We start from the raw sequence: 17,589 nt of genomic DNA on the forward strand, positions 1-17,589 counted from the left end.
GCGGAAAATAAGATCAACAAACATTTACGATGCTTACATGTTTTGTTCAGCATGATAACCTTCACAAATTAACAACAATTTTATGATTTTTGAAGCATAAATGAAATCGCCAGAGGTAAAAAGCTAACGTTAGTTAGCTACTATACTTACTTATACATTAGTTACTATAAATGAACTACACCATGGTCACATGACTTCAACATCACCAACACAACAAGGCTATAAAGCCATGTTTTAGCGTGAGGACACATGAAACCTTCAGAATTTACAAGTGGGGTATTCATTTACACATTTTACGTTGTAGAACAAAGTCTCTTTAGCTTGTGTTAACCACAGACCTTATTTCAGACATCTAACCAAAAACCCATAGAAAAACCTGCTGACTTTGAGACGAGTGAAGCGGGAATGATAAAATGCTAACTCATTTCTGAGTTTTAGGACTTATTACTTGGGCACTCTGTTGGGAACAATTTAAAAAAAGACGCTGGCACTCACAATAAAAACTCTATGTGGACACAGGCCCTAACACTATCACAGCAAATATTTCTGAAAATGTCAGTGCAAAGCAAAGTCAAACATTACAGCATCAGATGCAGCTTTGAAAATCATTCAAATGGGAAATGACCATAGCGTTCAGTTGCTAATGTGTTCTCTTCATCTATCCATAATGTTCTTTGGAGTACAAATACTGACATACATGAACAGAAGGTACATCATGTCACAGACAACAGACCATCAGCCGTGAAGTGATGAGACTCAACACAGTTTTTTTGGGTGCAGCATTTTCGCTTTTACTGGACAGTTGCCATTGAAGAGGCAGACTGGAAATGGGGGCAGGGAGAGGTGTATGACATGCAAGCAGCTGTAATCAAACCAGGGACGTTGACGTTATGTGGTATGTGTTTTAACCATTCAGCTACTAAAGCATGCCAAGCCAGCTGGTGTTTTGAACAGTGAGCACTTGCCATGGTCTAGTGTTGTATGGGACAAGAGGTAACTATGGCACAGGTGGCATGAAGGTGAGTGTAACTGCAAAGTATGCTTAATTGAAAGTCACAGTGTTTACAAAGATCACTTAATTTACAATTCTGCGTTAAGAGGTTATATTCATGACTACACAGTAATAGATATGAGCCTTTCCGAAAAGCCTAAACAAAGTCGAGCTACAATCATAAACTACTCCTACTCCATAAACAATGCTAACAATAGTTAGGCTACATCTGTGATCGCTAGTTTATTTCTAAAATGTTGTGTCAAACACACCATTCTGCAGCAAATCTTTGCACATTCAAAAAGATTTCATTGTAAAGCACCCAGAGAAAAACATTTTAGCAAATTGCTGAATCCCCATCTGGGCTACAAGAATGAAGAACAGGAGAGGTGAGTACTCCCTCTGAGGAAACCTCAAATGTCAGTGCAAAGAAACAGCTTAATGGTCTCAATATACAGACATCATTTCAGCACTGTTACCACCTCCAATGGTGACTTAAAGGCATGACAACTCTGTCCTCCCATTCCACAATTATCTCTTGTATACAGAAGGGCAAGGTGCCTTGAAAAGGCAGTGTAAAATTACATTTTTAGATTAAAGAAAAGAACATCTGTGAAGGTTCTCCAAACCTGTGTAATGTAACCGGATTTTAAAACTTTTGTAAACTCTTTATATATATCTACATCTATATCTATATATCTATATCTATCTCACCATTTTGTGTTTGCCTTGAATGTACAGTATGTTATGCATAGGCAATATATGATGCCTTCTTTTTCACAGTGCCAGTTGCTCCAGATCTCCAACTATTACTTCCAAAATATCATGTATGATATTTAAACTGGTATACACAGGTTGTCTGCAAGTTCTTCAAACTGTAACCTTTCAGATAGGTAAATGCTATGTCAAAGGAAAATCTATAACCACTCTAACAAGGAAAAATGAAAGCAAGCATTGAGTATCTCTACCAGAGTTACACAGGCTGTCTGCTGTTGTTTTTTCCCTCTCCAAATAAGTGGCCATAGTTTGCAACAGACAATCACACCCAGGTTTTCTGTGACTACTGACAAAGTAAATGATCTCAAATCTCAAACTTGGAAATCACTTTGGTGCTGTGATAGTCATGTAATACCATTAAGCTCCAAGAATCCTATATGTTTTGCTACTGCTAGAATACTATGTTACAGTATCCATCACATCTGTTGACAGAGTGCGGGTCATTTGTGGTAGCTGACCATGACAGAGTCAGTGCACTGGCCAGAGTGAACAGCCACAGAAACTACTGCAAAGATTCAAAGCACAAGTCACCAGAGGACACAGCAACAGTGGATCTGACTTCTCATTGGCTGCAGACAAAAGGAAAAAAAAAAAACAGAAAGAGTCTCTCTCTGGATATTTGGACTTGTCTTAAGACAAACTGATGACTGACGGTGAGAGTGCAGAACATAGTCTTCCCGTCTGCTTGACACTGAGTGGAACACAGTGTTCCAGCCAGCACAATACAGCAAGCTGTGCTCAGCTGCAGAGCACTGACACACATAGACACACACACCACACACTAGCAAATACACAGCCGCATAACAAAAGTATACATCCCTGTGATTTACTGCCAATTGTGAAGCTACAGTATCTATTGTGTGTCTCTGTATCAGTCAGTATTAATGCGTGTGCATGAGTGTTTGTAATTTATGAGTCAGTAGCAAGCAGTCATGTGTGAAATCACTCAGAGGACAGACTGTGGCTGCACATGTTGGCTTTATATTCACATTAAACCCTGGCAGTGTCAGATCCATATGGAACACAGCGCCCAACCCTGGCTGCTCTCTGGGGCCAACAGCACACCATGGCTGCAGTATCCAGCCTAGAACTAATTGTGAATGACTAATTCTTCATTAGCAAATGAGATCCGGTTACAATGTGTACATCTGCCAAAGGAAAACACATTTATGGTTCAAACATATTTTTTTAGCCAACAGAAACCATTTATTCACTTCATGGCAGCAGGTATCTCTGATTAATGTCAGTGTTAACTGCTCTAAGACTGAAATCAGTGACCAGTGATTAGACAACACCTCCAAAAAGCTCACTTCACATTTCTACTTTAATTAACTGTCTTATTTCTGTCCACTGTAAAAGTGGGACTAGTATTTCTAGAGCTGGAAACAACAACAACAATAAATGCAATGCTTCCACAAGCCCTTACCTATAAAGTGAAGGTATCACCACTAGCACAAAGCGTACTATTTTTATGCACTCAAGTGCTTTCAGTTTCACATAACTGTATAGACAACTGAGATCAACACTAACACTAACTGAACACATGCAAACTGCAGCATGTCCTCATGTGCCATCATTCAAATGTTAAACAGCTACAAACTGGCAGAACAGCTCAGAGTATCTGCAGTAAAGGAAAGAAAAACATCTTGTTACTTGGACAGAGTCAGGCTAACTGGTCTGTCCTTCTTCAAAGCTTCTGTGCTAAGTTTACTGGCTGCTGGTATTAGCTTCATATTTGCCATGCTGACATGAGAGTGGCATCAATCCTTTCATCTACCTCTAAGGACGAGAGCAAGCAAATGTGCACTGTAAATAAGTACACTGTCATCAAGCTACATTTGAAACAAATTAATCTTCACAGGTGTCAGATGCCTTTACTAATACGTTGCATATTATGAGTAGTTACCAAAGTTACTTAAAGATCCTGTATCCTGCTCATTTTTTAGGTTCATACTAAGGACAGACCGATACATCGGCCGGCCGATATATCGGGCCGATATTTGAGTTTTTTACTTGTATCGGCATCGGCCGATACGCGCGTGGGTTTGCGGATTTATTTTTCCCTGGCACTTTTTTTCATTTGAAAGTATGTGGTTAAGTTGAACAAAGCTGTTGAATCCTACTGTGTACAGTAGTTGTTGTTTTATTTATGCTTCAGCTTAAATATTTGTTTATTTTATAAAGACATTACTGGAAGATTTAAGAGCACTGAACTCTTTTTTATTTGAATGTATAATAATAATAATAATGATAATAATGATAATAATAATAATAATAATATTCTACCTGTTCTACCTCAACTTTCCATCTTGTTTTAGTATTTTTTACTGTTCAATAAATGTTTCTAATTTTAAACTTGAGACCTGTAATATTTGTTATCATTGTGTCTTTTTTTTTTTTTATGTAAATTGAGGGAGCAAAAGCAGTATCGGCCCCAAATATCGGCTCAAGAAAATCGGCAGTCCATAATCGGTCATCGGCTAAGGGTGATGGCAAAAAACGGTATCGGCATCGGCCCTAAAAAAATCCATATCGGTCTATCCCTAGTTCATACTTGAACCTAAAAACCTACTGAAACACTGTTTTAGCATCTGTCTCATTCAGCATCCTCTTGCTAAGAGCCCAGGAAGCTCAAATTGGTCAGTGTTTCAAGGTCTTCCACATCTGCAATCTCTGACTGTAATGGCACTGTAGCACCAGTTCCTACCTTCATGCAGTATACATGTGACATTACAACTTCACAGAAGTCTTCACGGCTTGTTTAAAGGCACAGTTTCTGAATACAGACTGTGTGCTTTACTTTGTGGATTGAGTGTTTTGATCCTTTCAAAGTATTTATATACTGTAGCACCTATACCTGCTTTAATATTAAAAAAACATGGAAATCTGACTTTTTACAATATGGATCTTTTACAGGTCCCACGGTATGCTCATTTTCAGGTTTATATTTGTATTATGAGTTTCTATTAAAACATGTTTATATACTCTGATGTCCAAAAAACACATCATTTTTCTCATACCATCTGTGTGAATATACCTGTACTCATCCCCTGTCTGAAACACACTGCCATGGTCTAGACCACTCTCTTTCTGCACCATAATTCAATGCAGACTATTAAAATACATGTAAACATGTTGGTCTTACTAAAATTGTACCAAATTATTACTGCATGTATACAGTCAACTGGACCCAAACTGGCCTAGGTGCTCTGCACATGCTCCAGTTTCTGCCCCGGGCTTTGTCCTGAAGTCGAAGAACATTAAATGTGTAACAGAAGAAGAAGCCGGGAACAACATGGCTAAATCTACATCCAGAGCAATGCATTTTTGGACAGACAAGGAGACACAGTTCATGCTGTGTCCGCTGAGAGAGGTAAATATTTTAAAATACATGGATGGGAGGAAAACACAGAATGGCAACCTGTTAAAAAAAGTAGCAGAGTAACTAGACGACGCTCCATTGTTTGGTCTGCCAAACCGGAAAAAGGTCCAATACTAGCAAGCTGAGAGTGGACATATCACCACCTGTCATATTGGAGTTGGACATTCTTAAGCCAATAAAGTGATTCCCCTCCCGTGCTTGTAATTAAATGGCCTACTCGACCTGTAACAGTAGCTCAACTTAACTTTACATGTAAATGTACTGACGACAAACTTTCTTAATACAGACTGTGTGCTTTTCTTTGTGGATTGAGTATTTTGATCCTTTCAAAGTATTAATGCAGCACCTATATCAGCTTTATATTTAAAAAGACAAGGGAATCTGACTTTTTACAATATGGGACTTCTAAAATTCTGTAGTACTCAGACACAGCAAGCTAATTCCAATGGCTTAAGCATCATTCAGTGTATTAGTGAGTGTGGTTATTACCTGGTATGGTTGGAAGGTTGAATGGTCAGACAGGAAGTCCAGCTGTCGGTCTAACAAAAATTCCACTGCTGTTACTGATGACAACAGGCTCTTTCCCACCACTGGCTTAAAGGCCTGCACACACAAAAACACAAAACACTGTCAACAACAGCACAGAAACAACAACACAATAACATTGATTTATCAGTAGGACAGTTCATTTCTATGAGGAATTTGATCCAAACATCACATCAGAATCCATTTGGAGCACCAGTTCTGCATGGCAAAACATGATAAACCAAATGTGAGAGAAATGAGGCAGAGGAAGCAGAAAAAGAAAGAAAAAGCACAAGCGGAGACATGATGAAATGAGGGATGGAGGAGAAAGATACGGAGCAGGGGGAAAGAGGGATAGCTCCAGAGTGATGAATAAATTAATAACTAGAGGAAGTCTGACAGTTCAAAGGCAGTACATCCAACTTTGATGTCACCCCTTTTACACATACGCGTGCACACACACTCTGGTGATGTCTGACAGCCTGCAGCCTGAGCTCAGCTGTTACTGCACATACAAGACAGAGACCGAGCTGCACTGACTTCCAGATTTCCTCTTTTTATCCAATGCAATACAAACAGGCTATATTCATTATTGTGGAGAGGATGTCTTACGGTTTGTTGACTATCACATCATTTTTTTATTTTCTATTTTAATGCCTAATATCAGTCGGTCAAGGACTTGGTGCTGCTGTGATTTATGGTTACATAACAAGGTCAGTCTGATAGAGAGATGAGAGATTAGAGGTGAGAAACATGATCATTGTGACCCCCCCTTCCCTTTACACACACACACACACACACACACACACACACACACACACACACACAGATAGAGAGAGAGAGAGAGAGAGAGAGAGAGAGAGAGAGAGAGGCAGGAGCACATTTGCAAGCAAAACATGATAGTGTGTGTATCTGTGTGTGTGCAGCTCTATTTCTGTCTGTCTGTACAGTACATATAACATTTCCAGCCTCCACTGGCAGAATGCAGCCAGCAGCCAAAGCAACATCACTGGGCATTATTTTGGAAATTATTCATATTTATTTAAAACTGCAAATCTCATTTTTGTCCCTTTAGCAGCAGACAGAGTCTTGACCTCATTAGAGCACTGAACTGACAGTGAGTATGTGTACATGCACAGAAACATTAGTTTTGGTCAGATGATGTGGACAGTTAAATCATTCCACAACCAGAAACCATTGATTACCAGACCCATCTGGAAACATGGACAATTGTGAAGCAGCAGACAACAATGTAAGAAGACACAAAAAACGGACTAAATTAAAAAGCAAAGTTTAACAAGCTTATGGGATCACATTTCACTGGACTGTACTTTTTATAAATTCTATGTGGGGAATAAATGAGTGGTTGATTGATTGATTGATTGATTGATTGACTCATAAATAACTTGGGTCTCCATCAGATCTTGAGAAAGAGAACACAAAAGCAATGATCAAATTTATCCATCACATTACGACTCACTTTTATCTTAGCATGTTGACTACCATTGCATTACTATCAACACACTGACTTATTACCACATAACTTTATAACGCAGATAGCAGACATCAATCAGAAACTTGTACAAGGTGCTGACACGCCACAGCATCCCAGCATCTAAATACTTCAGCCTTTATATCCAGGACTCTAAAAACCAGGATAAGGCTGCATTCAGACAGATTGTAGCCGTGTAAATAAGCAGCGACCTCCAGGCCTGAAAAATGAAGCCAACACACAAGTGCCAAAAACTGCAGTTCCTCTAATGGCCACTTGAGTCTGGGCAGTCAGTCCCCATAGACCCCCATGTTAAACTGGACAACTTCAGCAGATATAACATGTTTACAGCCTAGGACAAAAAATGATTTTGGACTCTATAACTAATTTCTTCATTCTTGACAACTGTATGGAGGGTGAATTTTTATGTAACTCATCTGTTTACATTTTATTAAGGTTTAAAGTTATGCATAATTAAGGATGGGATGCTTTGAGTGACAGGCTGTCTTTGAGGTATCACCAAAATCTATGAATCTAATTCCCCCTTTACTCCTTCTTGGCACCAGCATTCACCCAAAAATGGTCACCTCTGGCTTAACAAAAAAAAAAAAAAAAACAGGATTGTGACGGCCAAAATGCTGAACTCGAGACTTCAAAACCACCGGGTGACGTCATGGTAGCTATGTCCATTATTTTTACAGTCTGTGAGTGTAAATAGACACAGCCACCACATTTACTTGGATAAGGCTCAACGTGCCGATATTATCATGCATTCTTGCATGTGACATAGTGCTTAGCGACCAGTAACTGCCACTGCCTGGTGTAGATGGCCAATCACAGCACATTGGGGAGGGACTTCGCGCAAAGTGCCTGAGTGACAGAAAAAAATTTAAACGGACTACATAGTGAAGAGATGAGCTGCTATACTGTGAGTTGGTTTATTAAACTTTTGACAAATCTCATAAGAAGTACGGCAAACGAATCATTTGTTTCAAGAGAAATTTACATGTGCTGATTGTTCTTCTTTTAGAAAAAATATGGCATTCAGCTTATTCAAAAGTGATGCTATAGTGGCTTTAACAGAAAGTTCAACATCAGCTGCAGCCATCTCTGTCGCTCGTCTGTACAGACATTGTTTGAAATGCCCTATATCAGATAAATTGTTGTGATTGGCCCAAAATGTGTCAGGTATCTGGAAATCTGTCCATAACAGAGGCCGATCAGAGGTTTCTGCAAGAGCAAATAAAACATGAGCTTGCAGATTGGTTTGGTTTCCAGGCAAGTAAGGCGCTGCTCCTAGTAGATTACTCTGTAACATGAACACTGTGTTTCAAATGCTTACCTCCCAGTTAAAAGGTAAAATGAATTGCTGCAATGTTTACTTTTCAGAGTTGTTAAATCCTATGTGATATTAGCATAAACCTCTGTGCAGTGGTTTAGCAATTCATCTTCAGCCCCCTGCTTTTATTTTCACACAAACCTATTTTTGGTCTGATTGTGTTGACATGTGCAAACACATTACAGGCACTGGACTCAAAATATGCAAGATAAAAGTCTAATAGACAATCTAATAGTTTATGGTTTTGATAGAAATTTTACACACCAACTTGTGCATACTTATTAGCCTTGTACACAATAAATTAAATGAATTGAAAGTGACAGTGCATATATTCTGCGTGAGGAGCCATCAGAGAAGGTGAGAGTCTCCATTGTACCTGATATGACAGAGGCAGAGCAAATGCATGATGGGACCTTGGAAAGGTTTCCAGCATGAAGTAGAGCACATGAAGTAGACTTGTTACCGTGACAACCACTGCAGACATAATAAGCTGGTTAAGCTCTGTAAAGGATGCATAACAGACCTTGGGTAAAAAGAATGACTCAACTCTATTGAAACCCATATTTGTAGATCTAAACATGGTAGTACATGTGTCTATGGAACATCAAACCCAACACCAGATCCAAAGTACAGGGCTATCACACTGGACATGCTCTAAGTTGGTCTGAATGAGTCTGAAGCAGTTTTCAGCTGTGTGGCTGTTTTGAGGGCCCTCATGTTTTATTTGGCATACAGTGAGCAGCCAATGAAATGATCTGGGTACATGGAGTTTTTACATTACCTGATAAATATCACAGTTCCAGCAGACAATGATATTTGCAGTTTTGTCTCTGCTCACCAATCAGATTATTGCTTATGCAGGCCTTAAATGAAATGAGGCCCGCTTATTAGCTTTTAACAAAAGTTTTACTGACCCTTTGAGCTCTCTTGTGCTCTCTTGACCTATCTTCAAATGCTTTATATCACTTAATTCTGTACAACCTAAGCTAAAAGGTTGTAAGTCAATAAACTGAAATAATTGATAAAAGTATTAAAATTGTGTCATTTAAAAAAAAGTTTTTTTTCCATCAGATGTTACAAAATAAATACAAAAAACATATTGATCTAAAATATATTTAAAAAAAAACAACGATAACTTCTTTAACAAGTTTTATGAACTATATACATTATTTAGTTTCTAAAATACAGTATATGCTCAAATCTATGAGCAGAGTGCAAAGACATTTTGATAGGTCCGTTATTCATTCCTCTGGCACCACCATGATGTTTGCGTGGTTTTGCACCACATGTAACATAGTACAATGACATTACCGCTGTATTATGTGATGACAGGGAATACAGAAGCCTTAGCCTTCTGCTGCAAAAAGAATACATGTTCCGGCTATAATGTTTTTTTAAGTTTAGATTGATTTGATTTCAGTTAAAGTCGCCATGTCCCGCGGCAACACGACCAATCTATATCAGCACTTGAGACAGCACAGAGAAAAGCAGGAAGAAAGCATGTGAGAGAAAGTCAAGCCAAGTAACGTTAAAGACAAACAGACAACTGAAAGCCGCCAGAGCCTCATAAATCAACCAAGCACAATTACGCATGCATTTGTAAGTGTCACACCATACGACAAGACCTCAAAGAGACACAGGGAAATCACGGACTCCATAACTATATAATAACAAATGAAAAACTGAGCAATTTTGCTGGGGCTCGGCCCACCTGACATGCTGCTGTGTTGTGTTACGGCCTATTCACTTGCTGGAATTTGTCATTCATGTGACAACGCCTGAACGCAATACAGCCAACTGAGTGCGTGTACGGTGCCGTGCTGTGCTGCTGTGCGAGCAGCGTGTTTGACTGTACGTAACAGCAGTCTGTTGATGGTCATTTACACACTGTCCATAACAATAACTATGTCAGGTCAGGTCAGTGCCCCCCTGATATAATGTAGGGGAAACACTGAATCAAGTGAGAAGACTCATGATACCATTATATTGTAATTGCAATCGCAAATCATGATATCGTCCATTCAAATCGCAATCACGCATTTTTTCTCAAATCGTGCAACACTATTTTAAACAGGATCATGCAAACAACAATCTTCCGTGGCTGTCCACGGGATGTCTGTTTTTAAAGGACTAAAAATTGTTTAGTCCAAATTTTGCTTATGAAGCTCATGAGATGTGGTTAAAAGCTGCAAAGAAAGCTGACCTTGAGTACTTCAATCAATCAATCATTTATTTGTCATATGGAATTATACATACGAAGTACAACTTCAGTAGGGATGCACGATAATATATACATGTTACTGGTATTGGCTGATATTGGCTTTAAGATGAAATATCGTAATAGGCCAACATGCTGATGATATCGGTATGTCATCGGTATCAGCCAATATCGAATATCACATATATTGTAAAGCATTCTATTTCATGTCTCCATCTGCTGGTGGGCCATCACTATGAGAGTATGAATGCATAATCTGATGTTAATTCCACCACAGAATGACTTGATGATCACTAAAATTAGGTGGGTGGGGAATATATATTGATATCGGTATTAATTATCGGTCAAATGGGTTGTTTTATTAAGGCATATCAGATATTGGCAATAAATCTAATATCATGCATCCCTTAACTCCAATGATTTAGTAAAGACGTCATCTCAATCAGGAGTAGGCTCAACTTTACTGTAGTAGCTGACAAAATAATCCCAATTCAAGGATTTTATAACTCTCATGTCTTCCACAGCAGATGAAGGCAAAATCTGTGCAAAATTCTTCTGTTTACCATTTGCCTCCATCCACTGATGTAGTCTGTAAGACATAATTGAAAGTTTTGAAAAACAGCTAGTAAGTAGACCACGAGTTGAGATTTGTTTTTGTCATACTTCGATTTCGAAGTCAAGCTTGAAAATATTGCTGACCTTGGAAACAGAGGTTGATGAAAAAAGTCTTGGCAACTTTTACTTCTGTCACATGATCCTCCTCAAAAGACAGAGTTTGCCCAGTTGCTAAACAATTGTAGAGGATCAAATTCTCATTTCCATGAAATCCCATCTCTTGTGGAAGATCATGTGATTTGGTCGAAAGCTTGACAACAGCTACTAATGAAACTTGTGTGATGATATTATTAGTTAACTGTTTCCCTTTCAGTGTAACACTTGCTTCCAAGGGCTAAAAATGAACTTAAATGCTCAACTGTACAGGTCTTTCTTCTGTTAGGTCTGATGTCAACATGAAAAAACAATGGAAACTCACTCAGATTTTCAGTAATTAGTTATAGCATGGCTGGCTTGACTGTGTACTGGCTACTTTAACTCATACATACTGTAGCAGTCATCGCTTTGGTCTGAGTCCTCCAATTTCCATCTTTGGAAACCAACTGGTTATGTGTTTAATGTGAAATACCAATCAAATAAAGAACAAAGTCAAGAGCAGCCTTTGGCTAATTTTGATAGCTAAAAAAAAGACTAAAAGAAAGACTACATGTAGCAGCACAGCAGAAAGTTAGTTTAGGGACATGAATGTCAATCGTGTTAAGGGAAGCTGCTACACCTATTGTGAATTCATCTGGTCCACAGAAACATGTCAGGGGAGGTGAAACTATGACTTCCCATGACTGAATTTAACATGTTTCATTTTTAACTTCTTAACTCGACAGCTTCAAACATGGAGCATGGTTCCCATCTGTGGATCCCTGCTCTGATTCCTATCTCCCTCAAGCTGAAAGGACATGACTGTTCCTCCATCCCCTCTAAAATGACACACAGACAGACACACACACACACACACACACACACACACACACACACACGCCCCACTCAACCGCAATTGGGTCACATCTGCCAGCGTGCCAGGAAAAAGCATTCTGTCACCACGTATTTCCAGACAGGCAGCGGGAGAGACACATTCACTTACTGTCAGTACCTAAAACACATTAAAACCAGTGGACCTACACGGAAACAAGAGCAAACTAGCAAGAGAACCTAAGACACAATAACTAAGCATATTTACACATACAAGGCCGGGATATCAGAAGGGGACAGACATGAGAAAATGACACCACTCTGAAAAAGCAGATCAGTCTCGATGAACACACAACACAGCCTCCTCTGTCCTGTGTGTGTGAGTGTGTGTCTGTTTGTGTGCGTGGTGAATAATTGATAAAGAAAAGTGCAGCAGAATGTAAAGGAGATGAAGAGGTGATGATGGAGCTCATGCATCACTAAGTGACCTAGAGCGCCCCACACACACACACACAGCTTCGTCTTCCAAAGGGCCATTATCTGATGAAGGTCAGACACAGGTGGTGAGACACAGACAGAGCCAGAGAGTTATATGCGTAAATCATCCTGGATGTACATAAACATAGCACCACAGGAAGGTTTATTTTTTTAATTAGAAGAGGGACATGGGAAGCTCTCTCTCTCTCCTGCTTGGTGTCATCTGACATGCAATCTACCATCAGGGTACACTGGGTGCTCACCCAGGATGTAACAAAGTTTTGAATTACATAATCAGATAAGACACAAGATTAGGTAGAGCACCCAGCAGGATATAGAGGAGTATTTTGAGAAGAATATAAGGTGGTGGTTTATTTATCAGTAAGGGGTGGGGTGTCAGCTCCCTGAAACAGGTATGTAATTGGCTTCATTCACACACATGCAGGGTCAGTATTTTGCTGTAGGCTAGGAGTCGGTCTGGTCTACAAAAACATCAGCACAGTGATCATTTGTTGTGGCATCAACCAAGCAGGACAACAAGAAAAACACTTGTACAAATTCAGGTGGATGGTGACCGACGACAGCAAAGAACCAGTTTAAACAAGTGAAAGCAGAAAGGTGTTGAGCGACAGCAACCAGATGAACAGAGCTGCTCAAAGAGCTGGATTTAGAGAAGCTGATAATCCATTTTGCAAAGGGAAAATAACAACGATAATGATAATGATCTACTATTTACTCTCATATGTGGGGTCGATTTTTAGATAAAATACTTTGCCATATTGCAACACAAGAACTCTTTCTCTCTGCACAAGTTCTGTGCTATTATATGTTATGATTAAGAAAGGACTCCATGTGTCCTGCTGTTATAGAGGGACACAGGTCTGCTGTAGACTGCTGTTCCATTGATGGGGTGATTGTTGAACAGGAGTGTGAAGTAAGGCCCTAATCACACAGAAAGCGTTTAGGCAGCTGGAGGCAGATTTTTATAAGAGTTTTCAATTAGAATGAAGCTCTTTGCTTGCTGTTTTTGCCTTGCAACGTACCTCACATTTCTGCGCTCTAAGAGCCTGGCGGTTTGGCTGGAGCGCTCTGAACTCCTCGAGTTGAAAAAACTTCAACTTAAAGCGGAAATACACGCCATTACAGCAGAAATAAACATGTTTACAGTCTGGTGCAAAAAACAGTTTTGGTCTGTATAGCTCATTTCATCATTCATGACAGCTGTACAGGGGCTATATTTTTACAAAACTCACTCCTTTACATTTTATTAAGGCTTACAGTTACGCATAATTAAGAGCAGAGCTGCCTGCTGATAGTGTTCATGGACTCTCAGTTAGATCTACCCCTCGCTCCTCCACCAGCGACACCCTCTCAACAAAACATGGTCGCTTCAAAACCAGTTGGTCATTTCACAGTGGCTGCAGTGTAATTAATCATTAATCATTAATCATTAATCATTAATATTATCACTGTGCCGTGATTGGCTAGTATTCATCGAGTCGATGTGGGATCAAATCAACAGTTAGGTTTAGGGCAAAGAGGTCGTGGTTAGGGCTAGTACTAGCTTACTACAGCACGGTAGGGTGGGACTGCCGAGAAATAAAGTGGGATCCATAGTAACATGTGGCTATGTCCATTATTTGTTTACTGTCTATGGCTGCAAAAAATAATGATGATTTCCAATAAGGATTATTATGTCAATTTTTTCCCAATTAATCAATTTATTGTTTGGTCTAGCAAATGTCCAACAGTTCAAAACCTAAAGAGATTCAATTCAAACATGAGTAAAATGTTAAGGAAGCTGGAGCCAGAGAATGTTTGGCATTTCTGCACAATAAATGACTTAAAAGATTAATCATTTATCAAAATAGTGGTAAACAGATTTTACAACATTTGTCATCTCTCATATCTTTCGTACAGGAAACGTTTGTGTGTGTGTGTAGTTCACTCCACAATTACATTGAAGAATTAGGAAATAAAAGTTAAGTTTCACTTCCTCTGATATATGTTCAATCCAGGTCAGGGGACCGTCGACAGGCAAGACCAGCTTTGCTACTCTGGTGTGACTGGGGTTTAGATGAGGGCTAAGATGTAAAAATTTTACTCCTAAAATAAAGTAAAAGGCTTCATTCTTTTCAAACAGATCAGTATTTGTATTTAATCGTCACATCAAGTGTCCTCTCATTGTCTGTATCTGAGTGATCTAGTCTTTGGATTCATGTTTATGATGCTACAAAACATACTGTTCAGACCTAATGTTGTTTCCTGATTACAGCTGCCAGATGTTACAGAGAACGACTCAGAATGATTTTATACAGGAGCATTTCCTTTGACGTTTAATCATTTATGTCGTTTTACATATTTTTTTCATTACCAGCAAAAAGTGTCAAAAATGGTGGAAGATTTGTAGGATGTGTCGTGCTGCACTGAGAGTACTGTTCTCTAAGTGGGTCATAGTACAACAGCTTCTTTTCAAGGTGCTCGCACGCGCACACACAGGCACACAGACACACACACACGTTTAAGGCACACAAAATCAATTCATTCAACCACAATTAACAAATTATTATCAATTATTAATCAATTAAACACGAAAAACCACAACAAAGGCACTGTTTCAAAGAATGGCATTTTATTTCCTGCCCGGTCTGACAACAGTGGCTCAGTATGTGCTGCAGGGGGTGTGGGATAAATGGCACATAACAGCAGGATGAATAGAAATAATGTTCCTGCCTCTGCTAGGCCCTCCATCAAACAGGTGGCTGAGTGTTTTTCCTCTGTGCCACTCCACCACCCTTAAGTTAGTCTAGTCTACAGGGAACCAACAGGCATCTGGAGTTCTACTCCAATCAACCACTGCCGCTGGCAGCATGCAGGAACAGCACTGGGTAAAAACCTCTATAACCGAGTCTTACAGACTGAACATTAGAAAAAGCTTTCAGTTTGAACTTTATCCCAATGAAAAGTTACTAAAAAGCTAAGTCTTGTTATGTTCAATACCAAATAGCAGAATGAGTCAGCTGCTAATAAGGCAACAAACAGTGCTGCAAACAAGATGGCCCATCTGTTCCAACATGGCAAGTGTATTAATCATAAAGACATTAAATAATGTGTGAAGGGAACATTCCAGAAAAGTCATGACATCTGTCAAACAGTATCAACAAAGAGGATCTGAGATTACAACCTGAAAGTAAATTAGAGGAATCTAACTGACAGATAGAGTACGTCAACTAACACATATTATAACCCACAGCTGTAGAAATGTATGCAAAGGTGCCTTAGCCCCATTTGTCTTTTTTCCTTTTGCTTGTGATTTTCTTTCATTTTGTCTTTGCCCTGTATATCTATATCTATATATATATATATATCTATATATATATATATATATATATCTATATATATATATATAGATATATATATATATACAGTACAGGCCAAAAGTTTGGACACACCTTCTCATTCAATGCGTTTTCTTTATTTTCATGACTATTTACATTGTAGATTCTCACTGAAGGCATCAAAACTATGAATGAACACATGTGGAGTTATGTACTTAACAAAAAAGGTGAAATAACTGAAAACATGTTTTATATTCTAGTTTCTTCAAAATAGCCACCCTTTGCTCTGATTACTGCTTTGCACACTCTTGGCATTCTCTCCATGAGCTTCAAGAGGTAGTCACCTGAAATGGTTTCCACTTCACAGGTGTGCCTTATCAGGGTTAATTAGTGGAATTTCTTGCTTTATCAATGGGGTTGGGACCATCAGTTGTGTTGTGCAGAAGTCAGGTTAATACACAGCCGACAGCCCTATTGGACAACTCTTAAAATTCATATTATGGCAAGAACCAATCAGCTAACTAAAGAAAAATGAGTGGCCATCATTACTTTAAGAAATGAAGGTCAGTCAGTCCGGAAAATTGCAAAAACTTTAAATGTGTCCCCAAGTGGAGTCGCAAAAACCATCAAGCGCTACAACGAAACTGGCACACATGAGGACCGAGCCAGGAAAGGAAGACCAAGAGTCACCTCTGCTTCTGAGGATAAGTTCATCCGAGTCACCAGCCTCAGAAATCGCAAGTTAACAGCAGCTCAGATCAGAGACCAGATGAATGCCACACAGAGTTCTAGCAGCAGACCCATCTCTAGAACAACTGTTAAGAGGAGACTGCGCGAATCAAGCCTTCATGGTCAAATAGCTGCTAGGAAACCACTGCTAAGGAGAGGCAACAAGCAGAAGAGATTTGTTTGGGCCGAGAAACACAAGGAATGGACATTAGACCAGTGGAAATCTGTGCTTTGGTCTGATGAGTCCAAATTTGAGATCTTTGGTTCCAACCGCCGTGTCTTTGTGAGATGCAGAAAAGGTGAACGGATGGATTCCACATGCCTGGTTCCCACTGTGAAGCATGGAGGAGGAGGTGTGATGGTGTGGGGGTGTTTTGCTGGTGACACTGTTGGGGATTTATTCAAAATTGAAGGCACACTGAACCAGCATGGCTACCACAGCATCCTGCAGCGACATGCCATCCCATCCGGTTTGCGTTTAGTTGGACGATCATTTATTTTTCAACAGGACAATGACCCCAAACACACCTCCAGGCTGTGTAAGGGCTATTTGACCAAGAAGGAGAGTGATGGAGTGCTGCGGCAGATGACCTGGCCTCCACAGTCACCGGACCTGAACCCAATCGAGATGGTTTGGGGTGAGCTGGACCGCAGAGTGAAGGCAAAGGGGCCAACAAGTGCTAAACACCTCTGGGAACTCCTTCAAGACTGTTGGAAAACCATTTCAGGTGACTACCTCTTGAAGCTCATGGAGAGAATGCCAAGAGTGTGCAAAGCAGTAATCAGAGCAAAGGGTGGCT

The 17,589-nt window shown here is 39.6% G+C and overlaps 1 protein-coding gene across 3 annotated transcripts in view; it reads right to left on the bottom strand.

Annotated features, from left to right (window-relative positions):
* The window catches only part of jmjd1cb (jumonji domain containing 1Cb), a 180,410-nt gene that overhangs the window by 55,641 nt on the left and 107,180 nt on the right, over positions 1-17,589 (bottom strand). For all 3 annotated transcript variants that reach the window (XM_049563853.1, XM_049563852.1, XM_049563854.1), the window contains one exon: positions 5,640-5,753. In XM_049563853.1, coding sequence (XP_049419810.1) covers positions 5,640-5,753 — 114 coding nt within the window. The remainder of the gene's footprint in view (positions 1-5,639; positions 5,754-17,589) is intronic.

The sequence above is a fragment of the Epinephelus fuscoguttatus genome, linkage group LG20 (genome assembly GCF_011397635.1).
Source record: "Epinephelus fuscoguttatus linkage group LG20, E.fuscoguttatus.final_Chr_v1".
In the NCBI taxonomy this organism is placed as follows: Eukaryota; Metazoa; Chordata; class Actinopteri; order Perciformes; family Serranidae; genus Epinephelus; species Epinephelus fuscoguttatus.